We start from the raw sequence: 22,308 nt of genomic DNA on the forward strand, positions 1-22,308 counted from the left end.
TTTAAAAACTAATCCCATTCATCCTCAGGAATGAGAAAAACCATGTGAAACTAGAGTAAAATAAATAAATCAATCATACAGATTTTGCCAAATAATCTCAGCACCTGTTCTTTACTCCTGAATCTCAGTTAAATGTCATTTATTGCTATGACCACTTTAAACAATATATTATTAAACTTCACTGTTGCCAAAAGGGAGACTTGCCTGTAGAACATTTCTGCTGGAAGCCTATTATACGATAGTCAGTATCAATTATCATTGAAGTCTTTAACTAGTATTTAGGAATTGATGGTACTATATTTCTTTTCATCTTCTCTGTGAGATTTTAAGCATAAATTTCATTCTCATGTTGTTGGGCAGATGACAGGTGTTAGCAAATTTGATCTCTGGCATGTCTTGAGCAGCTCTATGGAAACACAGCAGGATAACATTGGCCTAGACTATTTTGTTTAGTTAAACAATAAAACAGGAGAGAACCAAATGTTACAAATGAATGACTGTCTCCAGCAGCAAAAGAAAGTGAGACTTTCATGGTAATGAAAGCTATTACAGAGAAACAGAGACCTCATTATGTTCAAATTCTTATTCTTTATTTCTTTAATGATGATAAGGTCACTGTCTATAACGATATGTGCAAAAGATCTGAAGTTAGGTCACCTTGGTCTGGGCACACCTGAAAGGATTTGTATCAGGAACTAGCAGTATATTATTCCTTGAAATATGTCATAATATGTACTGTGTGAATGAGACATTTGGTAGATGACATTGTGTCTCCACTGAAGCACAATCAAAATGCCATTAGAGTTCATCCAAATAAGATGTTCATTGTACCTTAGTCAAGTATTGAAACTGCATTACAACAGGCCCCAGGAGCCTGTTGATATGCCCTGACATTCATACACTACACAAGACTTTTGAGTCCATCTCAACGATTGCAGGGATTAGTGAGAGAGGCTTGACTCTGTTATTTTGGACCGGTGATGTGGATCATCCTATCCTCGTGCCATCAAGGGAGCATGTTTTAAAAGTATTCAGAAGTAGACCTAATGTTAAGTTGCTGGAACTTAAATGTGAGCAGGGAAAACTTGCAGACTGTTGACTCTCCACTTTATGCCTAAAGCTCAAGAAAAATCAAGTTTCCTTTCATAGGTTTTTACTTGGTTGTAAGAAACTTTCCCCAAGTACAAAGCTGAAGCACAAACAATGGCTTTCTAATCTTGCCTGAGAGCAAGAAGTCCTTAAATCATTACTGTCCAATTGACAGTCAGTCAGTACTGGTTTTCCCCGAGCTCAGTACTGGGGTCAGTTCTGTTCAATATGTTTTATCAATGGATGATTGGATTGAGTGCATTCTCAGTCAGCCTACCTATGGCACCAAGCTGGGCTGTGGGAGGCTATTGTGTTGAAGACTATAAAAGCTCTGCAGAGAGATGTGGGCTGGCTGGATTGATGGGCCAAGGCCAATTGTACAAGGCCAAGTTCTAGGTACTGCACTTGGGTCACGACAGGCCTGTGTAGCCCTACAGGCCGGGGGCAGAGTGGCCAGAAGGTGCTGAGACATAACCAGGGGAGGACAGAGAGGGTGAAGGCTTTGGAACACAAGTCCTGTGAGGAGCAGCTCAGGGAGTTGGGGGTGTTTGGACTGGAGAAAAGGAGGTTGGGAGGGAACTTCCTCTACAAGTACCTGAAAGAAAGTTACAGGGACGTAGGGGTCAGTCTTCTATGTCATGTAATAAGTAAGGCAATGAGAGGAAAGGGCCTCAAGCTGCACCAGCAAAAGTTTAGATACTAGGGATTTTTTTTTTTTTCTGTAAAAGGGTTGTCTAGCATTAGAATAAGTTTCCCAGGGAAGTAAATGAATCATCTTCCCTGCAAGTGTTCAAAAAACCTGTGGATGTGATACCTGGTATCATGGTTTAGTGGTGAACATAGTTAAGCTGACATTTTGACTTAACTGAGAAGTCTTTTCCAACCTCAATTATCTATGATTCTGTGATCAGTTTTACTTAGTACTGTCAGTTCTAAAAAAATTAACTCACAACAGACAAGAGGAATTTTACCACTGAGTCTTGCAGGCGTCCTTTCTTGGGGGTCTCCAGACCTGGATATAGGATTGAAGTTCTGTATAATTTCAGTATGGATAATATAAATTTAATATTAAATGTCACCCTGCCTTGGTCACAATATATATTTTTGTTGATAAACTTTTAACTTTTGGAGTAGTCCTTTCTTAAAAAATTATTAATGTTCATTTCTTCTAGGAAGTAAAGAAATTTGCCTTAGCATAAATTATAGTCATGCCATAAAAATATAAATTATGAAGATAACGTTCATTGTTAGTAGTAGTGCTAATATTATTGCTATCATTACAATTTTATGTTTACTGGCTGATGTCAATGTAAGCTTTCTTTAATCCTCTGCAAATTCTGAGTTCTGTTTTGTGTTTAGAGATGGTCATTGTTTTTCTTTTCAAGTTACTAATACGAATCCCTAGCAATTTAAGTGTCATCTTAATTTTCACACTGATCCAGCCTGTTGCATTTGACATCCTTTTCTCTTAGTCTTTGTTTTTCAAGTCCTGATCTCTCTCATAGAAATTTTGACAAAAAAATCTGCTACTTGGGACATATTTAGGTATTGTAGGATATGGGTACATTAGCTGAATGCATGCTATTTTCTCTTCAAAATGCAACAATTGCAGTAACTCTGCTTCACCAAAACTGTCATTAAATACTCCCCAGGCACTTATTTCAAGAGTGGCTTTGTAATATGTTGCTCCCTTCCAAAACAAAACAGCTGTGATTTCACAAAAATTAAAAATTTTCATATTGTCGAAATCTTCCATAGATACAGAAATGAGAGAAATGCTCTTCCTTGTCATTTAACTCTATACTAAGGAAAAAAAAATCCCATCAAGGCAGCTATGACACTACAACCCAAATATATTAAAGAATTAGAAGCAAGGCTATGACAAAATTCCTCCTTCCCACACGCCACCTGCTGCCCCCACCCCCAAAGAAAAAAACCCAACCCAAATCAAGCTGAAACATTTTCTGGAAAGAATACAGACGTGATTCCAACAACGTGCTATCTAAATGTTTTGTGCAAGAAAAGGCTAGGCTTTAAAGCCAATATAGTACCCATGAATGTTACAAACAAGCAAGGTAAGGCAAAACTAGCTGGGTCCTTCCTGTGGCACTTTTTATACAACTGAAGCCACCAAAGGTATTGCCTGCTTTCTATTAAAGATTACAAAGCTCTCCTTTGAAAGACAATGTAATCAAATCTCTGCCCTATACATTCAATTCTGACTTCAGTAAAAGAATTAAAGTAACTCCTACACTCTTGATATTATTTCTAAAAGGAATGTATGCTACTTTTTATATTTATCTAAGAGAAGCTGAACACTATTTCATTGCCTATTGTATTATTATGGATGTTTGATTCAACAGGAGAAAAGTCATCCCACAAAGAAATATTTTTGAAATGAGTCTGACAGATCACAAGGTTTGGTAAATTAGCACAGTTGTAATGATTTCACAGGAGGAATAGAAATGTGAAACTGCTGAGTATCTATGCATTTATCTCTGTGGTACTTGCTTTTGCTGCCATTTTCTTCAGCAAAAGACTCAAAGCTATCAGCATAGATTCCATAAGATCCAAGAAAACAAATGCTTGCTCCTAGCACCTACTGTATTACATTAACAAAAGTAATGTAAGAACCAACCAAATTGATATAGTTTGAAAAGAGGCAGAGAGGAGTACATTTAGCTTTTTTCTTAAAGGTCCGTTTGACTAATTTGAATCAATGCCTTAAGAATTTCTGAACAGGTCAAATGCAGTGACACTAGCACTGAACATGAGACAAATTTTAACTATAATTATCTGTGCACTCCTGGTTTAGATATAGGTGAGTGATAGATTGACATTTAGGTTGACAAATGTTCAGTATTCCTGGAATATTTTAAGATTACTTTAATCACTGGAAAAGCATCTTCATTACCCAACAACACATCCATGTTAATGTGAGCATTGCTATTGCAGAGGAACTTTTTGCCTACAAGAATAATAAATTACATTGTGGAGAAGCAGATATTTCTTAAAGCTATGCTGTGTAAGTCAGGATTCAACGTGCTGATAGGTAAAGGACTTCCAAGAGGTATCCAATATAGAATCATAGAATTAGGGAGTAGTTTGGTTTGGCAGGAACCAATAAGGTAATTGAATCCAATCATGAACCTAGCACTGCTGAGTCCGCCACTAAACCACGTGCTTGCTGCCTGATCTGTGTCTGGCACTACATACACCTTCAAGGATGGTGACTCAACCACTTCCCAGGGCATCCTATTCCAATGCTAGACAACCTTTTCCAAGAAGAACATTTTCCTAATATCCAATCTAAACTTCCACTGGTGCATCTTGAGGCCACTCATAACTTCCTACTTGGGAAAACAGACCAACCCTCCAGCTCCCTGTAACCTCCTTTTGGGCAGTTGCAGAGTCATAAGACCTCCCCTGAGCCTCCTGTTCTCCAGGCTAAAAAAGCCCAGCTCTGTCAGAAAATCCTTGTCCAGCTGGGCACAAGTTGGCTTATGTTTAGCTGCTGTTGACCAGCAGGCCCAGGCTGGGAATGCTGCTGACCTGTTTGCAGGCTCAGCCAGTAGCAGTCAGTCATGAGGATTGACACAGACAAGGCTTTGCCTTCAGCAGCACCTACATACAGGACTCCCCCTCTCTACAAGCCCAGGCAGTCCACTCCCCTCTTCCTCTGGGAGGGCAGAAGATCACTAATGCAGACATTTACACACATGCACAGCACTGTCCAGGTTCACAAGCACACACGCACTCATGGATCCCCTCAGTATCTAATTCTGTTTGCCCAACACTCCTTCCTGTATCCCAAGTACTCTTAAATAATTCACAGGCCCCCAACTCACCAGCCAGTGCACACTTGATGCTTGTTAAAACCCACAGAACTCACATAATAATCCCTCATGCACCCCACGTTTGCAAGTCCTCCTTAAGTGTGCACCTCCCAAGTACTTCTCCTGGACCCAAGGATCCCTAACCATTGTTGAGTCCAGTTTAAAGTTTGTCAGTAAAAACATACACAAATCCTGTGCATGTCAAGTCTGAGGAGAACACAGACAATTGTCCCCTGTGCTCCTGAGTCAGTAACTGGCATCACAGACCCCTATCCCACTCCAGTATCTGGAACCAATTTTCATTCACACATATGCAGGTCTCACCCATAGCTGCCATTTAGTCTTTGCAGCACACATACATATGCAGTGAGAAAGAGTGAGATTATGCAGAAACATGGCTAAGAAAACATTTATTCATATGCAAGTTGATAGAACAGACTGGTGATCACGTGCAAGGCTCAGCCAGATAAATGCACAACCTGGCCCTGTTTTACACAACCAGCCCCTTCTATACCTTTTCCTAGCTGAAAAGGGTTCTCTCTGTTCCTCTCTGCATGTTTCCCATGGGTTCATACATCTCCAATCCCCATTTCCCCAGATCTGTGGTACCTCTAAAGTCTTGCCAGTTACAATGTCTATGTTGATCTAGCTGGAATTGTTATCCTTTGTTTTCTGGATAACCCATCAATTATCATTAGATTTGTTCCTTGTCGTAGTCTCTGTGTTTATTTTGTTAGGTCTGTCTCTTGGTTTTGTGTCTATTTTCCCCTTTTTCTCCATTGGTTTATCAATTGTCAAGGCTACTGATCTGATGGAAAAAACATTCTCACACTTCAGGTGCCCACATCAATTAGAATATCTGACCACATTAGGTCCTTGTCATCCCCTCTCTTCATCCCTTGTCCCTCAGGTTTTTGATCCAGTATGTTGTTCATGGCTTCCTCTTCGTCTTATTAACTCCTGTTTCACTGGAAAAGGTCCTTGACCAGATACCCCTAGAAGAGTCAACACTTTCCTACCACATAACCTTAGATATGGCTTGTATAGTAAATTTTTTTTCATCAACAAAACAGTATTTAATTTTTCCTGATCAGGTTTCATTTTTTACATTTAAATCAGTTTCTGACTGGTTAAAGAGAAGTATGAAAAAACCCAAAATTTTACATGAAATATCATATTTCAAGGCATACTATTAGAATGGTACTGTATTATTTATAATGGTATAAAAAATACGTCCATAAGTGTTTGTGGTTATTTTCTTCCCTACAGAATATAGGTAAAATTTTCTAATCTTTATATTACTTTAAAATATGTAAAAGATTATTTATAACATTTTTATTTCTGTCTTTTTTCAACCATTAGGAAATCCTGAAAAAATTTCAGAAGCAAATGTGTATGTCCAAGTTCTTGATGTTAATGATAACGCACCAGAATTCCCTAAAAATTATGAAACATTTGTTTGTGAAAATGCAGCTTCTGGACAGGTGAGCATGAAGTAGTTAGTCATCATTTTTCTCACTACAATGAAGATTTGGTCTGAGATGTTTAGCATTGATTCTTTCAGTTCTGTGAGTACAGACTGCATTTTTTTCTATTTCCAAAGTTAATTCTGTTGATATATGCATTATATGAAATTTAAATTTCCATTCATGATGCATATTTTTTCCCCTTTAAAACAAAACCTGTATGTCTTGTTTGTATTAAAAAAAAAAAAAGTAATAAAGTACAGGCAGAAACTTCTGAAAAAATATAAGACACAAATTTGTTTCATGCTAAGGTCACAGATGAAAAACCTGTGGCTGGTTACCTCAGCAACAACATAAGAACCACATAGACCAATTTCAAACCAGATCCTTTGTGTCCTTCACATAGGAATATTTTACTGTGAACTGAATTCAAAGCCTGACTAGTTCAGTGCAGGTCTGAAAATGTTTAAGATGCTGCCCTCACAACACCTTCCCTAGCTGGCAGCATAATCTATTGTTATATTTAGCATCCTTCCTAGGAATTTATTTTCCATTTCCTACTTGATATACACATGAATGGGGTATCATCAGTCAGCTGCCCCAATTCCCAGTTACACTGCTGTTTTTCCATTTTCCTCCTGTAAAAAAAAAAAAAAAAAAAAAAAAAAAAAAACCTAACAAAAAAACAACAAAAAAAGAAAAACCAAAAAACCCATAAAAAACAAAAAAAACCTCTAGGACATTGAAAAAATTGGTTTGGGGGGTTTTTGGTGTTTGGTTGTTTTTTGGTTTTTTTTTTTTTTTTTTTGTTGGTTGGTTCGGATCTTTTTCAAAGGAAAATATAGGAAATAAACAACAACATCCATAAATACGCAACAAAACAAAAAAAAGCCATAAAAGAGGAAAATCTATATGTTTTTCCACCACTCTGAAACATTATTTGCACATAAAAAAAAAGACCGTTGGGATAAATGAGATGGTTCTGTTTAAATGTTTTATTATGTTGGTTTCTGAGTCAAAGAGTGTCTCTTTTTATGCCATTTGTCACCTCAATTACTCTCCAGTTAAATAAATCTTTTCCTGTTGCTCAGGTGATCTCTTTATGGACTTTTACATACATTCATATGTTTCTCTATCAGCAACTACTTTGTTCTGCATTTGGAAAACTTCCTGTCTGCAAAGGCTACTTCTGTTTAGGAGGTATTTGAAGTAAGCCATTTCTATTGGTCTTTGGGTGTCTCATTGAGAGATAAAAGTGCAGGCATTAAATTAACTGCACTTTATGCTCCTTGGCTTCAAGACACCATGAATTAAATATGGATGCCTATGACATGGATATTTGTTATCCATGTTTTAGACTTGCCTACAAGATGAAAAACCGAGGTGATTTATTTCTCAAGGTTTTTAGTGTTCCATAGTTGCCTACCAATAAATAATATCTGTATGTTAACCTTTCAATAGCTACTTTTCAATATCAATTACATATATATACATTAAGTATTTTGAGAATCACTGGATAAAACTGTTCTGCAACGAACAGCAGTGTTAACAATAATAATAAATTCTTTAAGTATAGTACACTGAATAATTGTTCTTTGACAGTGCAATATATTAATGAGGGATGAATGTGATATTTTTCTCACCTTACAGAAAAGCATAATGTTACTTTTTTTTTCATTATTTTCATTGTTATAGGTTTTTGAGAATCACAGGCATCTTTAGTTCAGCCTGTTGAGACTGCGACAGTAATGTTAAATAATTTTCTCATTAACAAATTATCTTAGGAAGGACAACAGGAAAATGCTACTGAAGTGCATAATTATCACAGTCAGATTTTGATATTTTATTCAGTGTTTAAGAATAAAACAGAATTGTTAGCTGATGTATCTTCTTTGGTATTAACTTTTTTTTTAATTTTTACTCACAGAATTATTTTTTTTCTCAGCAAGAAACCAAAAGATTCAAATGTGATTTTATAGGAGGCCTAGTTGTCCAATGAATAAGAACATTAACATTTCAGAAGAATTAGTTTAAGTAATTAAAGGACTTATTCAACATATTACATACCTTTTTATCTTAACCATATTTCTGCAATCAATTTCAAGCAGCTGTGGAATCTGCTTCCATGTTAGGTTGAGATTAAAGATTGTATAGCTGCATTATCACACCTGTCTATTCTTTTAGCTGGAATCACTGTGTTGGGAGATATTTTCAGAGATGTTCTGCACTTCTGCAATTTACTTCTTACCCTGATCTGAGCTGAGTTGTATCTCATTTTATGGGACATTCCAAAATATACTTGCATGAGTTTACAGTGTTTAGGGGAAAAGGAAGGAAAGGCACTGTGGAGGGAAAGATACCAGTAAAAATGAATTGTCTTATTCAATCTAGACTTTATCTTGGTGTCAGCCTGGTTTACTATAAAAATAATTTAGAGTGAGGTTACAATTAAGTTATTTTTACATAGCCTAAGAGTATGCTGATTTGTGATATAGAATATAAAACACATTCTGAGTAAAACTAATTGTTGCCCTAATTATCCAGACTCAGACACAGTTAATAATAACTTCAGTCTAGACAAGAGAGCTTGCTTTGAAGTTTTGGATTGTCTGAGAGGCTATGAAAATTCTTGGTCTGCTTTTATTGACTAAGTGCTGACCTTCAAGCCCCTGTATGGTGTTTTTGTGCGAGTTACAGCTATGTTTAGCTTAGCCTCTAAAAGTCATTCAAACAAAAGGATTAGATTTCTGTCTGTGGGACTATAATCCAAATTTGACAATAAAAATGGATATAAAGAAGATAGATAGGTGTTTTTGGCATCATACTGAATGCATGCATCATGTTTATTAGACATTTTGAATGGAATTTTCACTATCCATTTAATGTTATCGTTTAGTACTGTCCTATAATACAGAAGTCAGCTGTATACTACACCACAACTCAAATTTTCTTTAAAACATTGAAAAGCACTTTCACTGCACCACCACCATTCTAGAAATTGCTTTCTAAATGAATCAAACATGAAAGTTGCACTGTTAAATAGTCTTCTGTCCCACTACAGCTATAGTTATCGCCAGATAAAATAGAACAATATTAATAAGGCATACAAACCTGTGATTTCCTTTTGATTAGACTTTTTTGACTTTATAACTGCCTGTAAACACAGTAAATGATGACCACAATGTTCTATTAATTTTTTATATTTACTATTTATGGGTGTGTGCAGTAAGTATAAACCTTTGAACTTCCAAGGAAATATTCTTATGCAAATAGTCAAAACACCAAGATGACCAAATCCACCCCAAAGGTAGCACTAGAGATATCTCATTAAAAATGAATCTCAAAAAAGCCTAATTTCTAAGATATTAACAAATTAACTCAGTGGGAAGATGCAGCTTGAAAGCTTGATGTAGACTGTGTCAAAATCCTTATATTACATGTAAGCAAGCTGACCATCCATAATGTACCTATGCATGGTAATTTCAGCCCTTTTGTGAATATTGATCTTTCTTCCTATCAGAGAGGAAGCTGATTTCAGCTGAAGATAAACTATACTGAACTACCTATATTCTGAATTAATCTGTCATCTCTAATGCATATTTAGTCTGGTAATTTTGAGTTCCTTTCTTTTGGGGATCACATATGAAGTGATTTTGATATTACAGCTTGCTTAGCAGTTTTTACTAGATCTAAAGAAGTGATTGAGTGTGCAGGAACTTTGAGTCAGAGATAAGAAAAAAAACCAAATTTATTTACTCAGTACTTGGCACATAATAAAATAATAATCAGTTACAGTGTAAGTGAAAAGTACTCATTTGCTATTACTTCTCTACATAATGAAATGTTGACAGAAGAAAAGAGAGGAAATCTTTGAACAAATTCTATGAGCATATGATTAATGTTAAAAATGTGTAGTTTGCTAAAACAGATCCTTCCTAGCAAATCATGATGCAAAACTATTTTTCCTAGCAGATAAAAGAAAGTGAGAGGTATGACACTGTTTATTATTTTATATTGCATGTTTTCTTCAACATTAACAAAACATCTGAGCAGTAATGATAAGAAAATAAAAAAAAAACTCTCAACAATGAATGCATCCTTTAGAGTGTAAAAATATGATGAAGCTGTGAAAGCAATGTATAATATAACAGACTCCTACACTGAGCTATATCTTCAGATGCACTGAGTGTAACATGTGATGTTTTGAAACAGTGGGCACAGTGACCCATGGAAAATTCCTTTTTCTGTTTTATGTGGACCATGATTCCACAACATTTTCTCCTAGCAGACTGGCACAGGTGGGAGAAGTTTATTAGCATATGTGGGCAAACATAAAAAAGTACCTCAGTGTCATGGCATGAGCTCTGTAATTGTTAATTCTTTGCAGATAAGTACACATTTTTATTTATAGTTGAGCAGAAACATTTACAGTAGACCCAGATAAATCAGTTGAATACTGTGCCAATTTGCTTTTCGAAACAGAAGCAGTCAACAGGAGAACCTGTGTCTTGAGGTAAAAGGTCTACCTGGAACATGTAGGGCTGACTAGTAATCAACACTTTGATCTTTTACCTGCTCTAAACTCTGAAGATCAGTAAATATTATGAGACTGAGAAATATCTTACTGCTTATAAGACTTCTGCCAATTTGGACAAAATCAGTTCTGTACTCCCCAAAAAATGGGTGATTAGGTCTCCTTCATCTTATAATCCACAACAAAACTCCTATTGAAGGATGTTTTATGGAAAACAAAATGAAGAAACTGAAGTGGAAAGAGAGGTGGAAAATGTTTCTACTTCCCTCCATTTCTTTAATGGGATTGGTAACACATAAAGAACTCAAAATTCTACACTCAGAGTTCTCTAGCATCAAAATTAACAACTACTCTTGTTGTTCAGAAGGACAATTTATGCCTTAAGTTTAACTTGGTTGAAAGCCAATAGAAACAGGAAGGACTGCAACCAAGAAGCTCTGACCTTTCCTTTTGGACCTCTCCATAATTCCAATTCAGTACGACCATTTGGAGTTAAGGAAATAAATTTCTAATTAAGTTTTATGAAGATTACCTGACAGTCAACTATTCCATAATCCACAGTTTTTTATTTACAAGATGAATAAATACAATCAAATAAAATAAATAATTTATTTACAAATGCCATTCCGACAACCTGGGCTAGCATGTGTATAAGGAATTTCTTCCTCTTTCAGTTTGCCAGGGTGGGAATTTTTGTTCAGATAGATCACTCACAACTGATTTACCATGCCTGGTATCCTCCTGTTACCACCATCTACACTTAAAACCAGTCTTCTCAGGAGAACTTTGTCCAGTGTTCAGATTCCAAACCTTCACCTCCATTTAGGCCAGAAATGAGCACCTTCCTGTTTCCCATCTATGCTTCTGGTGGCTTATCTTATGAAAGCTTTCTTCTCTGCTAGTGCACTGAGATATTTCAGTACATTCTTTAGGTCCTCAAAAGCCATGATAAATTTGAATCAGGTTTTCAAAAAGAATCAAGTGAATTAATCTCTGTTTCAAAGAAATATCCATTTTTAAATGAACTGCTGGATCTTTAAAGCTTCTATATTAATGAGACTTGAAATAGGAATTTTTAAAGCAATTAAATTTCAGCCACATCAACACAACCACCAACAGAACCTTGCAAAAGCAACAAATAATCCACTATATTGTTTTTGTTTATACACTAAAATGTAGGAGGTGTGTAAGCCTCAACACACAAGCAGTAATTGCAGTTTTTTATGAGAATTTGATGCCAGATCCCCTGGTAAAAGGCTAGAATCTCCTAGGTTAGATGTATAAAAACCTATGAAATCGGAAAAAAAAAATAATAAGGGATTTCCTTCACTCTGGGTGATTTTTCCTTCTGAGTCAGTAAAATCAGAGGTACTTATTGCTCTCTGCATATTTTGTAGACTAATGTGGACTTTGTTGAATCTTCGTAGAAGTGCTACAGCAAGAAGTAAACAATAAGGATTTGTCCTGTCCTTATGTTCCAAATTTTCCCCTGCTGCTAAGGTGAATCCTTGAAGACATATATATATATATATACACACACATCTAAAACAACCATAGGAATCTTAGGTTTGTGCAGAATGGGACAGCACACACAGATCAAAGCAAGGGAAGGTGGTTTGGGTTTTTTTCCAGTTAGTCACATTCTCCTTAGAATTTTATTGATTGAAGGAGATATAGATAAAATGTACAGAGCCAAATACATTCTGTATGTAAAATATGGAAGTCAGTAATGAAATAGCAAAACAGTATCTAATTCACAACTGCTGTAATTTCATGATTTTCACACATTATATACTCCTAAAAATATGTTTTCAAAAGACATTGGTAACACCTGGTTGAATGAAAATCACTATTTTTTTTTTAGAATTCAGGTAGGTAATTTTTCTCTACTAAGTAACTGAACAAAAAAACAAAACAAAACAAAACAAACTAAATGTGGACAAGATGTCTTTGTAGATCCTTATATTATTCTAAACATTTAGTATATAATAATAGACTCTGAATTTTAAGGACAGGTGTACACTCATGGCAAGATTTATCCTCACCTCACACGTAACCAGCAAATTTTCCAGAAAAGCCAGTATGGTCTCTTTTAGTTTTTTTTAGGTAGGTGGCAGAATATTATAAAATATGTCCTTCTTTGCAATTTAGACTGGATATAAAAATTTGTATTCTATTTCTTTTCATATTGAGCATATTCTGGGAACTGCATTTCCTTATAAAAGTGACACCTGTGGTAGTCAAGGAAATGTTAGCTGTCAGTTTATTCTCACTGATTTATTGACCTGCATTTTTTCTACCTGTATTTGTATCACCTCAGCTATTTTGTTAGTTCTGAAGAAAAAAAAACAAACCCTTGAGAATCTCTCTCCTTTGTACTCCATGACATCACTGAAAAGTTATTCCTCATTAATGGCAATGTAAAAAAACAAAAACAAAAACACAAAAAACCTTGAAAATCTCAAGGGTCCTCATGTTTCCATAGAGTAAAAATATAGATTTAAAATTAATTTCACATGTGAAGAGGGTTAAGAATACAAAGCTTTTGGTGTGTAAGCCACATTTTGCACTCTGCTGTGATGATTTCATCAAACTTGGCTTGCTTGAAAAAAAAAAAGTGTGTGATGAAGTTCTAGGTCTTTGAAAAAGGATCTAACCAGAAAAGATTTGCCAAAGGCACAGATGGAAAGCAGCAGTAGTCACCTCCACTGACTTAAAGTCCTGCTTGTATCATTCAGGTGATGTGTGGTTTGAGGAAAGTTGAGGGTTCAAGTTCTTGTGTACAAATATATACAAAGCATGAGATAACTGATGAAATAGAGCTGAATAGAGATAAAATAAAAGCTCAAATTTGACCCTCTCTTTTCTGAAAATTGGTGGACTTCCAGCAGTTTGCTTTCCTCCTGATCAGCAAGGATGTTAACTAATATATGCTGATAATTAAATATTTACTGATAAATATAAGAAATATAGACTTTTAAAGCAGAAATACTGCTAATTATGTTAATTATGTGGTTGTTTATTTACAGAGATGAAAAGCATTCTTTTGAATGCTGTTATTTTTTATTTTATCTTGCAATGACTGTCTGGTTTGACATATTTCTAAATGAAGGCTATTTTGTTTTCTTGAGAAAAAGCAGCCAAAAATTTCCATAATCAATCTGTTATAATATCCATAATCAACAATTCAGCATGTGAACTTGTCAGCATATGTAACTTACTGGAGCCACCATCTACCAGTTGAATGATGTCAATGTGTTTGTGGACTCAAAAGAAATGGGCTTTGCATACAAAGATTTCTTCAAATGCAGAATGATGTACTGTTCACCTTGAATTAAAAAAGAAAAAAAAAAAGAACAAAACACTCTATTTTTTAAAATTATTATTATTTATGGAGACTTCATTTGCTCCTGGTCCTCTGATCTGGAAAGCATTTTTCGTTTTCTCAAGATTTTAATGCCTGCCTGTCTCAAATGGATGAAAACTTAAAGCAGAGTACTTGCAGAATATAAGTCTCAATAAGCCTATTTGGGTATTTGGTGAATATTTACAAATTATGCCTTCAATGCAGATTCACGGATCACATCTTCAACATCAATAGTTTAATTTTAACGTATCTGTTATATCCTTTTTATTGCTATAAAGGACAAGGAAATTCTTTCACTTTTAAACAACTCTGTTCTCTTATTTTTCCAGCTGATTCAAAGCATCAGTGCAGTGGATCAAGATGACTCAGAAGAAGCTCACCATTTTTATTTCTCATTGGCTCAGGAGGATGCAAATAGCTCACATTTTATTGTCAAAGACAATCAAGGTAATCACACAGCTTTTTAAGACCTGTCTGATGGAAGATGCATGCTTCCAACATGTTCTTAATTTCCTAAAATTTTCCATTTAAAAACAAATTTTTGTTACAAAAATTAAGTATGTTCTGAGGCCCACTTCAAAACAATAATTTAATGGTATCAAAGAATGCATTTTCCTTTTCAAGTCAATAATATAAACAGCAAAAGGCAGTTTTATTTAAGGGAAAGAAAAAACAGCTGAGATGAAAAATACACTGGTGTTTCTTAAAAATTATTTTCTTAATGCTGAATTTAGTGGTCAATTCCAACTTTCTTGCTAAAATTATTTGCCTGAGAAATAAGACCATTAGAAAGAGAAGATTGATATAAGATTGTTATTTCATTAATTCAGCAAGACCAACATTATAAAAACAGATAACTAGAAATGGAATGTTATTTCATAATACATAATATCAAGCAAAACCAGACTGAGATGAAAATACAGATGTGATATCGATGGAATTTCAAGGAGGTGACCATTTAGAGTCAGTCTGCTGAGACTACAAAGTAAAGCTTCATCAGATTAAGCTAAAGTACACATCGTTCTTATTGACCATGCTAATTATTTGAATGCTCTGGCTAAGGGAACAAATCAATGGAAATAAGTTTTGGGAAGCTGCAAATACGTTAAATGGCAAACTACTTCTCAATTTTCTTCAAAGTTAGTCAATGTATGAATAAGAATTTCACTACCCATCTTCATCTCTCATTCCCTTCCAGGAAGAGATAAGTCATTATATTAAGGTCAAATTGTGCACAAGCCACGAACCTTTCCCACCTTTCCTCTTTCTGCCCAAAACCCAAGCAAGCCCTCACACCCAGCAACCCATTTGATGGCTACTAATGGGGAAAACAAAACTTCTTGAAATATGATGCAACCAGATTTCAGCCTGCCCCTTTCTGCCACATTCAACAGAAATGGCTGGTTGAATTGTGATAATCCTAAGGAAGAGAAAAAGAGACTGTAGATCTCTAGTATTTTATCTCAGAGTTACTTTCTGAACTGTGATAAAAACCTACAACAACTTGTATGTGAGGGAGCTAACTTCAGTAGGCAGTTTGTATAGGTGTATTATGCAAACAATGGTAGAAACCATTTTTTTCCCTACTTCTACATATACACACATCCAGTCTTTCACTCTGTCATGAGAAAAAATTCTGACATGGAAATATTTCTAGATTTTTTTTTCTTCTTTTCAATACACATGTATGTAGACAGCACTATTTTGTTTTGCAGAAATCTAAGTTACTTTAACTGATATGCAGCAGGATCTGAATTTAAGCTTTTTACTGTGTTTTTTACAAAAGAGATTTCTAAACACTCATACTTAAATACAAAGCAAAGTGAAAGCATCTAAATATTTTTGTTACTTTAAGCAGTAGAAGTCCAGCTAGCTCCAGTTTTTGCGACAGGGAAATAAATAAATTACTGTTTTAGTGGACTTTTTCTTGCTTTTTCTTCTTTCTCTTGCCACCTGTTTTCACTATGTGCTGTTAGAAACACTTTTTAACCCTTTTGATTGACATACTGTCTGTATTTTATCTGTGAACTTATGGCTTGGTAGCAGCTGGATGCATGGTACAATTTTAAGAACCAATCAATTAGTCTGAGCAGGTGCCAGGTACTGAAAAAGATGTAAATTTCTTTAGCTCTGAACATTAAAACCAGAGCTCCTTGGTCAAATTTTATTATTGCCCCTGGAGTAAATATATCAAAAGTAAATACAATTTATTCACAATTGACAAAATATGCACCAAATGTCTGTGCCTGCTTTTATGTTTTCAACTTTTGCTAATATGTAGCTTTGCAGAGTATGGTAGCTTTTAAATAGGTCAGATTCCACTAAATATTATTGTTGTGGTTACAAAATACATAAACACTTATCATCATAATAATTTATCTTCTAGATAACACAGCTGGAATTTTCACAGGAAAAAGTGGCTTCAGCAGGCAAGAGCAGTTTTTTTTTTACTTGCCAATCTTAATTCAGGATAATGGAACCCCATCGCTGACGAGCACAAATACTCTCACTGTCACTGTCTGCGACTGTGACACTGAAGTTAACACCTTCTACTGCCGATACGGAGCTTTCATGTATTCCTTGGGTCTCAGCACAGAGGCTTTAGTTGCTGTTTTGGCTTGCATATTAATATTCCTAGGTAAGTACAAGTAAGAAAAATGACTTTGCTTCCTTTTACAGAGGGGTTGCTTAAGTAACAAAGATGGACCCTTGACTCAAAGACTGGAAGTACTGGGCCACTGGTAAAAATTGAAATAAAGCAAATGTTTAATTTCTTTCTTGTTCTATTTACTATAGTTTCTCCCTTCCTTTCCCCAGTTTTCAGTAAAATTTGAATTCCAACAAAATTTCCTAAAAGTTGGGTGTAGGTGAGTCATGGTGCTCTTTACTCTCCTGGCATTGCAATAGCAAAGATTTCAGAGCCTAAAGTCTGTATTGATCACAAGTAAAGTGGAAGACAGCATTACACAAGAAAATTTGCTAGTGTAGGAATATATTAAAAGAAGTAGCACCCTACACATTCTGCCTTAGGAACGGCAAATGTAGAACTAAGATCAATTATGAATAATAAAAGAAAAAGAGAATCTGACATCAGCCAGTTCTTTGCCAATTAAGGTTTCATCTCTAGACAACATTTTCGCCAAATGTTAGACATCTTCTTTTTCCTCTCAGGAGACACCAGCTTAACTTCCAATACATTTGGGAGTTTGTGGATGAGAAAACTGGGATTGAGAGTGGTTCAAATGCACAGGAGCTTTTCGAGTAACTCTGCAAAGGGTCATGCACAGCTGGCAAACAGCACTCAAAACCAAAGCAACAACTCAAGGCTGGCCATTCTAGACACCAGTTGTTTCTTGACTCCATAGAAAACCCCATGGATGCACTATATTCCCTACATCCAGGCCCTGGTTTCCAATCGAAGACATGGCAATATGCAATGAATTTGTTTTTTCTACGCTCACCTGCACTTCCAGAGTTGTCTTATTTAAATCTGAGCTTAGATATCTGCCTTATGTCTTTTGGTCAGTTTAAGCTTACAGGTCAGCGTGCATTTCAAGTTTTGTTTGATGGTTGCAGGGTATGTGAATAGGTTCACTTTGTGTTATTCACTTCAGGAGCTAAGGATCAGGCAAACTGTACCACTGCTTTATCCAGGCCATCATGGGAATTATTAGTCAATGATTTCTTGGGTTCTTGCAGAAAGCTTCTTTCTCCAGGTGGAATAAACCCATGGCATCTACTGGGCATATTCATATCACCAAAGTCAAAGCAGGCATATAGATAAATATATTAGTCCAAAAGAAGAAAAAACTCAATCTACCACACTCTTTACAAACACGCATAATTTAAATTCCTTAATTCTTTGCTTGTATTTTTAAAATTATTTCAAATTTAATAATGAAATGTTCTATATATAATGTTTGCCATTTATATCTGAAAACTTAATTTTCAAGTAGGAAGTATACCATCAGAAGAGTTCACCAGGGAAAGCATTTGGAAAACCAACCGTTTTGTCAATACATAGTAGAAATTCTTGTTTTCCATGCTTTCAAGTCTTGTGTTGGTATCTCCCAAGCAAATAGAATAGTTTATTGTAAATAGGTAGAAAACAGAACTGCTTCAGGTTCTTCATATTCCTAAGTAAAATGCTATTGTTCTTGATAGTTGTATCCTTTTATGTTCTGAGTAAAAATGCTACAGTCCACAAAATACTTGTTACGTAGAACTGCAGCAAGATATAGTTAAAACAGAAAGAATTAATCTCTTTGAAAGCCATACACAAATTCAAAGGGATTGTTCTGTTAGAATGAAATTATGTGGGATTAAAAAAGAATGCTTTAACAGAAAATGTAAGAAAATTCACATATGAAAGAAATAGGATCATTGGATTCATAGGCTTGACAGTAAAATAAAACAGAATTTAGTGTGTCTTCAAATTTTAAAATCAGCACAACAGAAATAGTTGAACACCATTCAGCATAGTCTGTGGAATTGAATGATTCAACCAGGTGAGGAGGATATCTTGCAAATTGTCTCATTTTTCATTTGATTTTGATGGAGCTTTTATCAGAGAGACTGATAAAGATTAAGAATTTAAATTCTGAATGTGAAATGGATATTATGTGATAAAAAAGCACTTTTAAAAAGCATAACCTGTGTTTCCATCAGCTTCAAATTTGCATCTACCAAAAGAACTGCTCCATTTAATTCGCCTTTTTTATAAGTCCCTTTGTAGCCATTTTCCAACACATCCATTGCTCATCTCAAAACCATAAAATACATAAAAATTACAACTCTATACATTTGTTAAGATAGCTTCACTTTTCAACAGCCTTGATACTAAGATAAGAAGTGATTTTTCAAATCTTTCCAAGCACATTCATAGTCTCTAGTTCTGCTTAATTTTTCTCTTGTCCCGTCTCTTTTATTTTGTCAGTGTTCTTTTTGGCAATTGTAACAATAAGGCAGCAGCAGCAGAAGAAGCTTCCCTTTTCAGAGAAGATGGAAGAGTTCAGAGAGAACATTGTCAGTTATGACGATGAAGGAGGGGGCGAGGAGGACACAGAAGCCTTTGATATTTCAGCCCTGAGGACACGTACTGTCATGCGAACGCACAAACCTCGGAAGAAGGTGGCCTCCGAAATCCAGAGCCTCTACAGACAGTCTCTGCAGGTTGGCCCAGACAGCGCAATCTTCAGGCAATTCATTTCAGAAAAGCTTGAAGAAGCCAATACAGATCCTAGTGTTCCTCCTTATGACTCCCTTCAGACCTACGCCTTTGAGGGGACTGGCTCCTTGGCAGGATCCCTCAGCTCGTTGGGTTCAAGCACCTCAGACATGGATCAGAGCTATGACTACCTTGCAGACTGGGGACCTCACTTTAAACAACTTGCAGGCATGTATTCTTCCCATAGAACTGTGGGGGATTAGGCACTTTTTGAATTATTCTTTTGTTTTCCTAAGTCTCAGCAACCAAACACAACTGTGGATTTTTAAAAAGGAGGTCATCCCACATTAAACAGGAGAAATAAGAGTCCAAGGGATTTAATATGGAAAGTTTTGGATGTGGAAACCTCTTGAAAGGATAAAGCACACCAGGGGTGTTACCACATGAAGGGATGGAGGTTTGAAAACCTTGTGGTAATCTAAGTGCTTAAATGCCAACCTTGCTGCTTTGGATATCTAGATCCTCTTCTGGATACTGAAAATCTGGATCTTGCTAGTATAAAAGGAGGAGTAGAAGCCATAAATGGATGTTGTAAACATTCTGTCATCCATTAGCTTTAAACAGTTTCCAAAGCTGACAGATTTAAGCTGTTGCAGTTGAATACATACATTAACCAAAGTTAAACATGCATATTTGTATAATGCTTCATTATATAAATATAATTCTGTGAAAAAGTAGACCCTAGATATTCTAATACCATTGTCAGAAGTGCTTACAAGATCATTTATTTATTGTTCTTAGGATGATAAAACTAAAACATATCTCTTTTCCTATCAGAAAAATTAAAGCATATTACGACATCAGCAAGTATTTGCTGTCATTTTAGTTTTTAATGAAGCTATTGGAAAATGTGTAAACCACTACTTAATTTAGCAAATAAGATAGGAAAAAAAATCAATATTTAACTTAAATACTGCAATCAACCGCATTATATATTATTGCACTTAGAACAAAATGCTGTCCAAATATAGGTATTTTTTTCCATTTATTAAGAATTTAAAGGATGACTGATTTACCAGCACAGATTTATTTTTTTATTATGGAATATAAAATTAGCTGCAGTAGTCAGTTTTATTATAACAATATTAAGAATCTTTAAAATGCTAAACTGATGGTTATAAAACTTTATGTATGACATTAGATAATAAGATAATAAAATGCTTTAAATGTTAATCCACTTTGAAAATGATCCTGAATCATTCTGCAAGACTCAAGTAAGATTTCAAAATTCATTTCACACTGTAATTTTTTCCAACCATTCCATAACAAATATATAGCTATCCCAGAACATTTCTTTACTGAAACCACTACCCAGCAGCAATTTTGGAACTGAGGTCATCAAATGTTTTCAGAATGTTCTGTCTGCAAAAAACAACCCGCCTGTATTTTACTCACCTCTTTCACTGAATACTCATTTTACAGAAATTATATCCTGCAATCCACTGATTCAATCACCTAAAAGCTGGCATCATGATAAACCAAATTATGCAGCATATTTCCTTCTGTTTTCCTTTTTTTTCTTCTTCTTTTTCTAAGTAAGATTTAAGTTAAATGAAACTGAATTACAGATTCAGGAAAGCCTATGCAAGGAAGAAGCAAACAAATAAACCAGCCCCAACAAACAAATTCTGCAGTATTTACTACAGTTGCTCTTCACTGAAGGAAACTAAGGTTTGTAGGCTAAGTGGAAAAGTGCCAGTGCAGTTTAAATTCTTGGTACCTAAAAATAAAACATGGAGGTGTTTGAAAATCAGGAGAGATTTCCAGTGTGAGGTCTGGTAAGAACAGAAATATTAGTCATTATACTCATAGCTGAAAAATTATAGATAGGGGGGTAAGGGAATGGCCATCTGACCAGGTGCAGATGAAGCAGCACCTGTTTTCATAAGGAAAAAAAAAAAGAATTCTTGCCAGTCTCATGGTGGGATGCCAGTGTGAATGAGCAGCTACAAACGAGCTTTAAAAGTTAAAATATTTCTAACCTTTTACACTAATGGCTTTCAAACAGACATGGCAAAATTAATTTTATTTGAGAAAATATTTTGCATATTATTAATTTGCTTCATGGGGAGGACTAAAGAGAGAATGACTATACACCACTAGTTGTTGACAATAGTGAAAACTACACATTTAGGATTAAGTCTATAGATTTATGTAGGTTATACCCTAAACAAATCCTTATTCCACAGATGGTCCCAGCGGTTTTAAGAGAATTCTTTGTGCTTTCAGATTGTATTTAGTACAAAATGGATAACACTGTCTGATCCTTTCTCAATCCAGAGATTTTGTCCTTTTATGTGGGAAAAGAGCCTTCAACAGTAAACCATCGTGTTTATAATTTTCTGTCTGTACTATGAGCCATTTTAACAGAAAATAATTTTTGTAAGTAGTGCATACCACTAACATAGGTTTTTTTAACCCTGTGAAGGCCATTTTCAGTAATCTCTGTGTGAAAAGGAATAATGGCCTGCAATGGATCTTAAATAATCTTCAGCTGAAAAAGCTTCAGATCATGTTTACATAACAGCCAAAGGACATGTTTTGCTCTGAAACAAGAATTTATTCCTAGCTGTTACTGGACCACATCTTATTAGGTTCCTGGTATTCAATCCAACCCAGCCTTGCCAATTAATTTCCACATGTGAGAAAAGAACCACTGAACTTACTTCACACTTTAACTTCACACTTTCTTTAAGTTTGCTGAACAATGTGTAGAAAAAGATTTTTTAGAATTGTCTTCTTATTTGAAGGAAATAAACATTCTAAAATAATATATATGTAAGAGATCA

General features: G+C 35.2%; 1 protein-coding gene across 2 annotated transcripts in view; it reads left to right on the top strand.

Annotated features, from left to right (window-relative positions):
• CDH19 (cadherin 19) overlaps window positions 1-20,413 on the top strand; it is a 111,932-nt gene extending 91,519 nt beyond the window's left edge. For both annotated transcript variants that reach the window (XM_038129027.1, XM_038129028.1), the window contains exons 9-12: window positions 6,288-6,409; window positions 14,622-14,739; window positions 16,679-16,930; window positions 19,229-20,413. In XM_038129027.1, the coding sequence (XP_037984955.1) occupies window positions 6,288-6,409; window positions 14,622-14,739; window positions 16,679-16,930; window positions 19,229-19,722 (986 nt within the window). In that variant the 3' untranslated portion in view covers window positions 19,723-20,413. The remainder of the gene's footprint in view (window positions 1-6,287; window positions 6,410-14,621; window positions 14,740-16,678; window positions 16,931-19,228) is intronic.
• Window positions 20,414-22,308: the final 1,895 nt, after the last annotated feature.

This window comes from Motacilla alba, chromosome 2, assembly GCF_015832195.1.
Source record: "Motacilla alba alba isolate MOTALB_02 chromosome 2, Motacilla_alba_V1.0_pri, whole genome shotgun sequence".
In the NCBI taxonomy this organism is placed as follows: domain Eukaryota; kingdom Metazoa; phylum Chordata; class Aves; order Passeriformes; family Motacillidae; genus Motacilla; species Motacilla alba.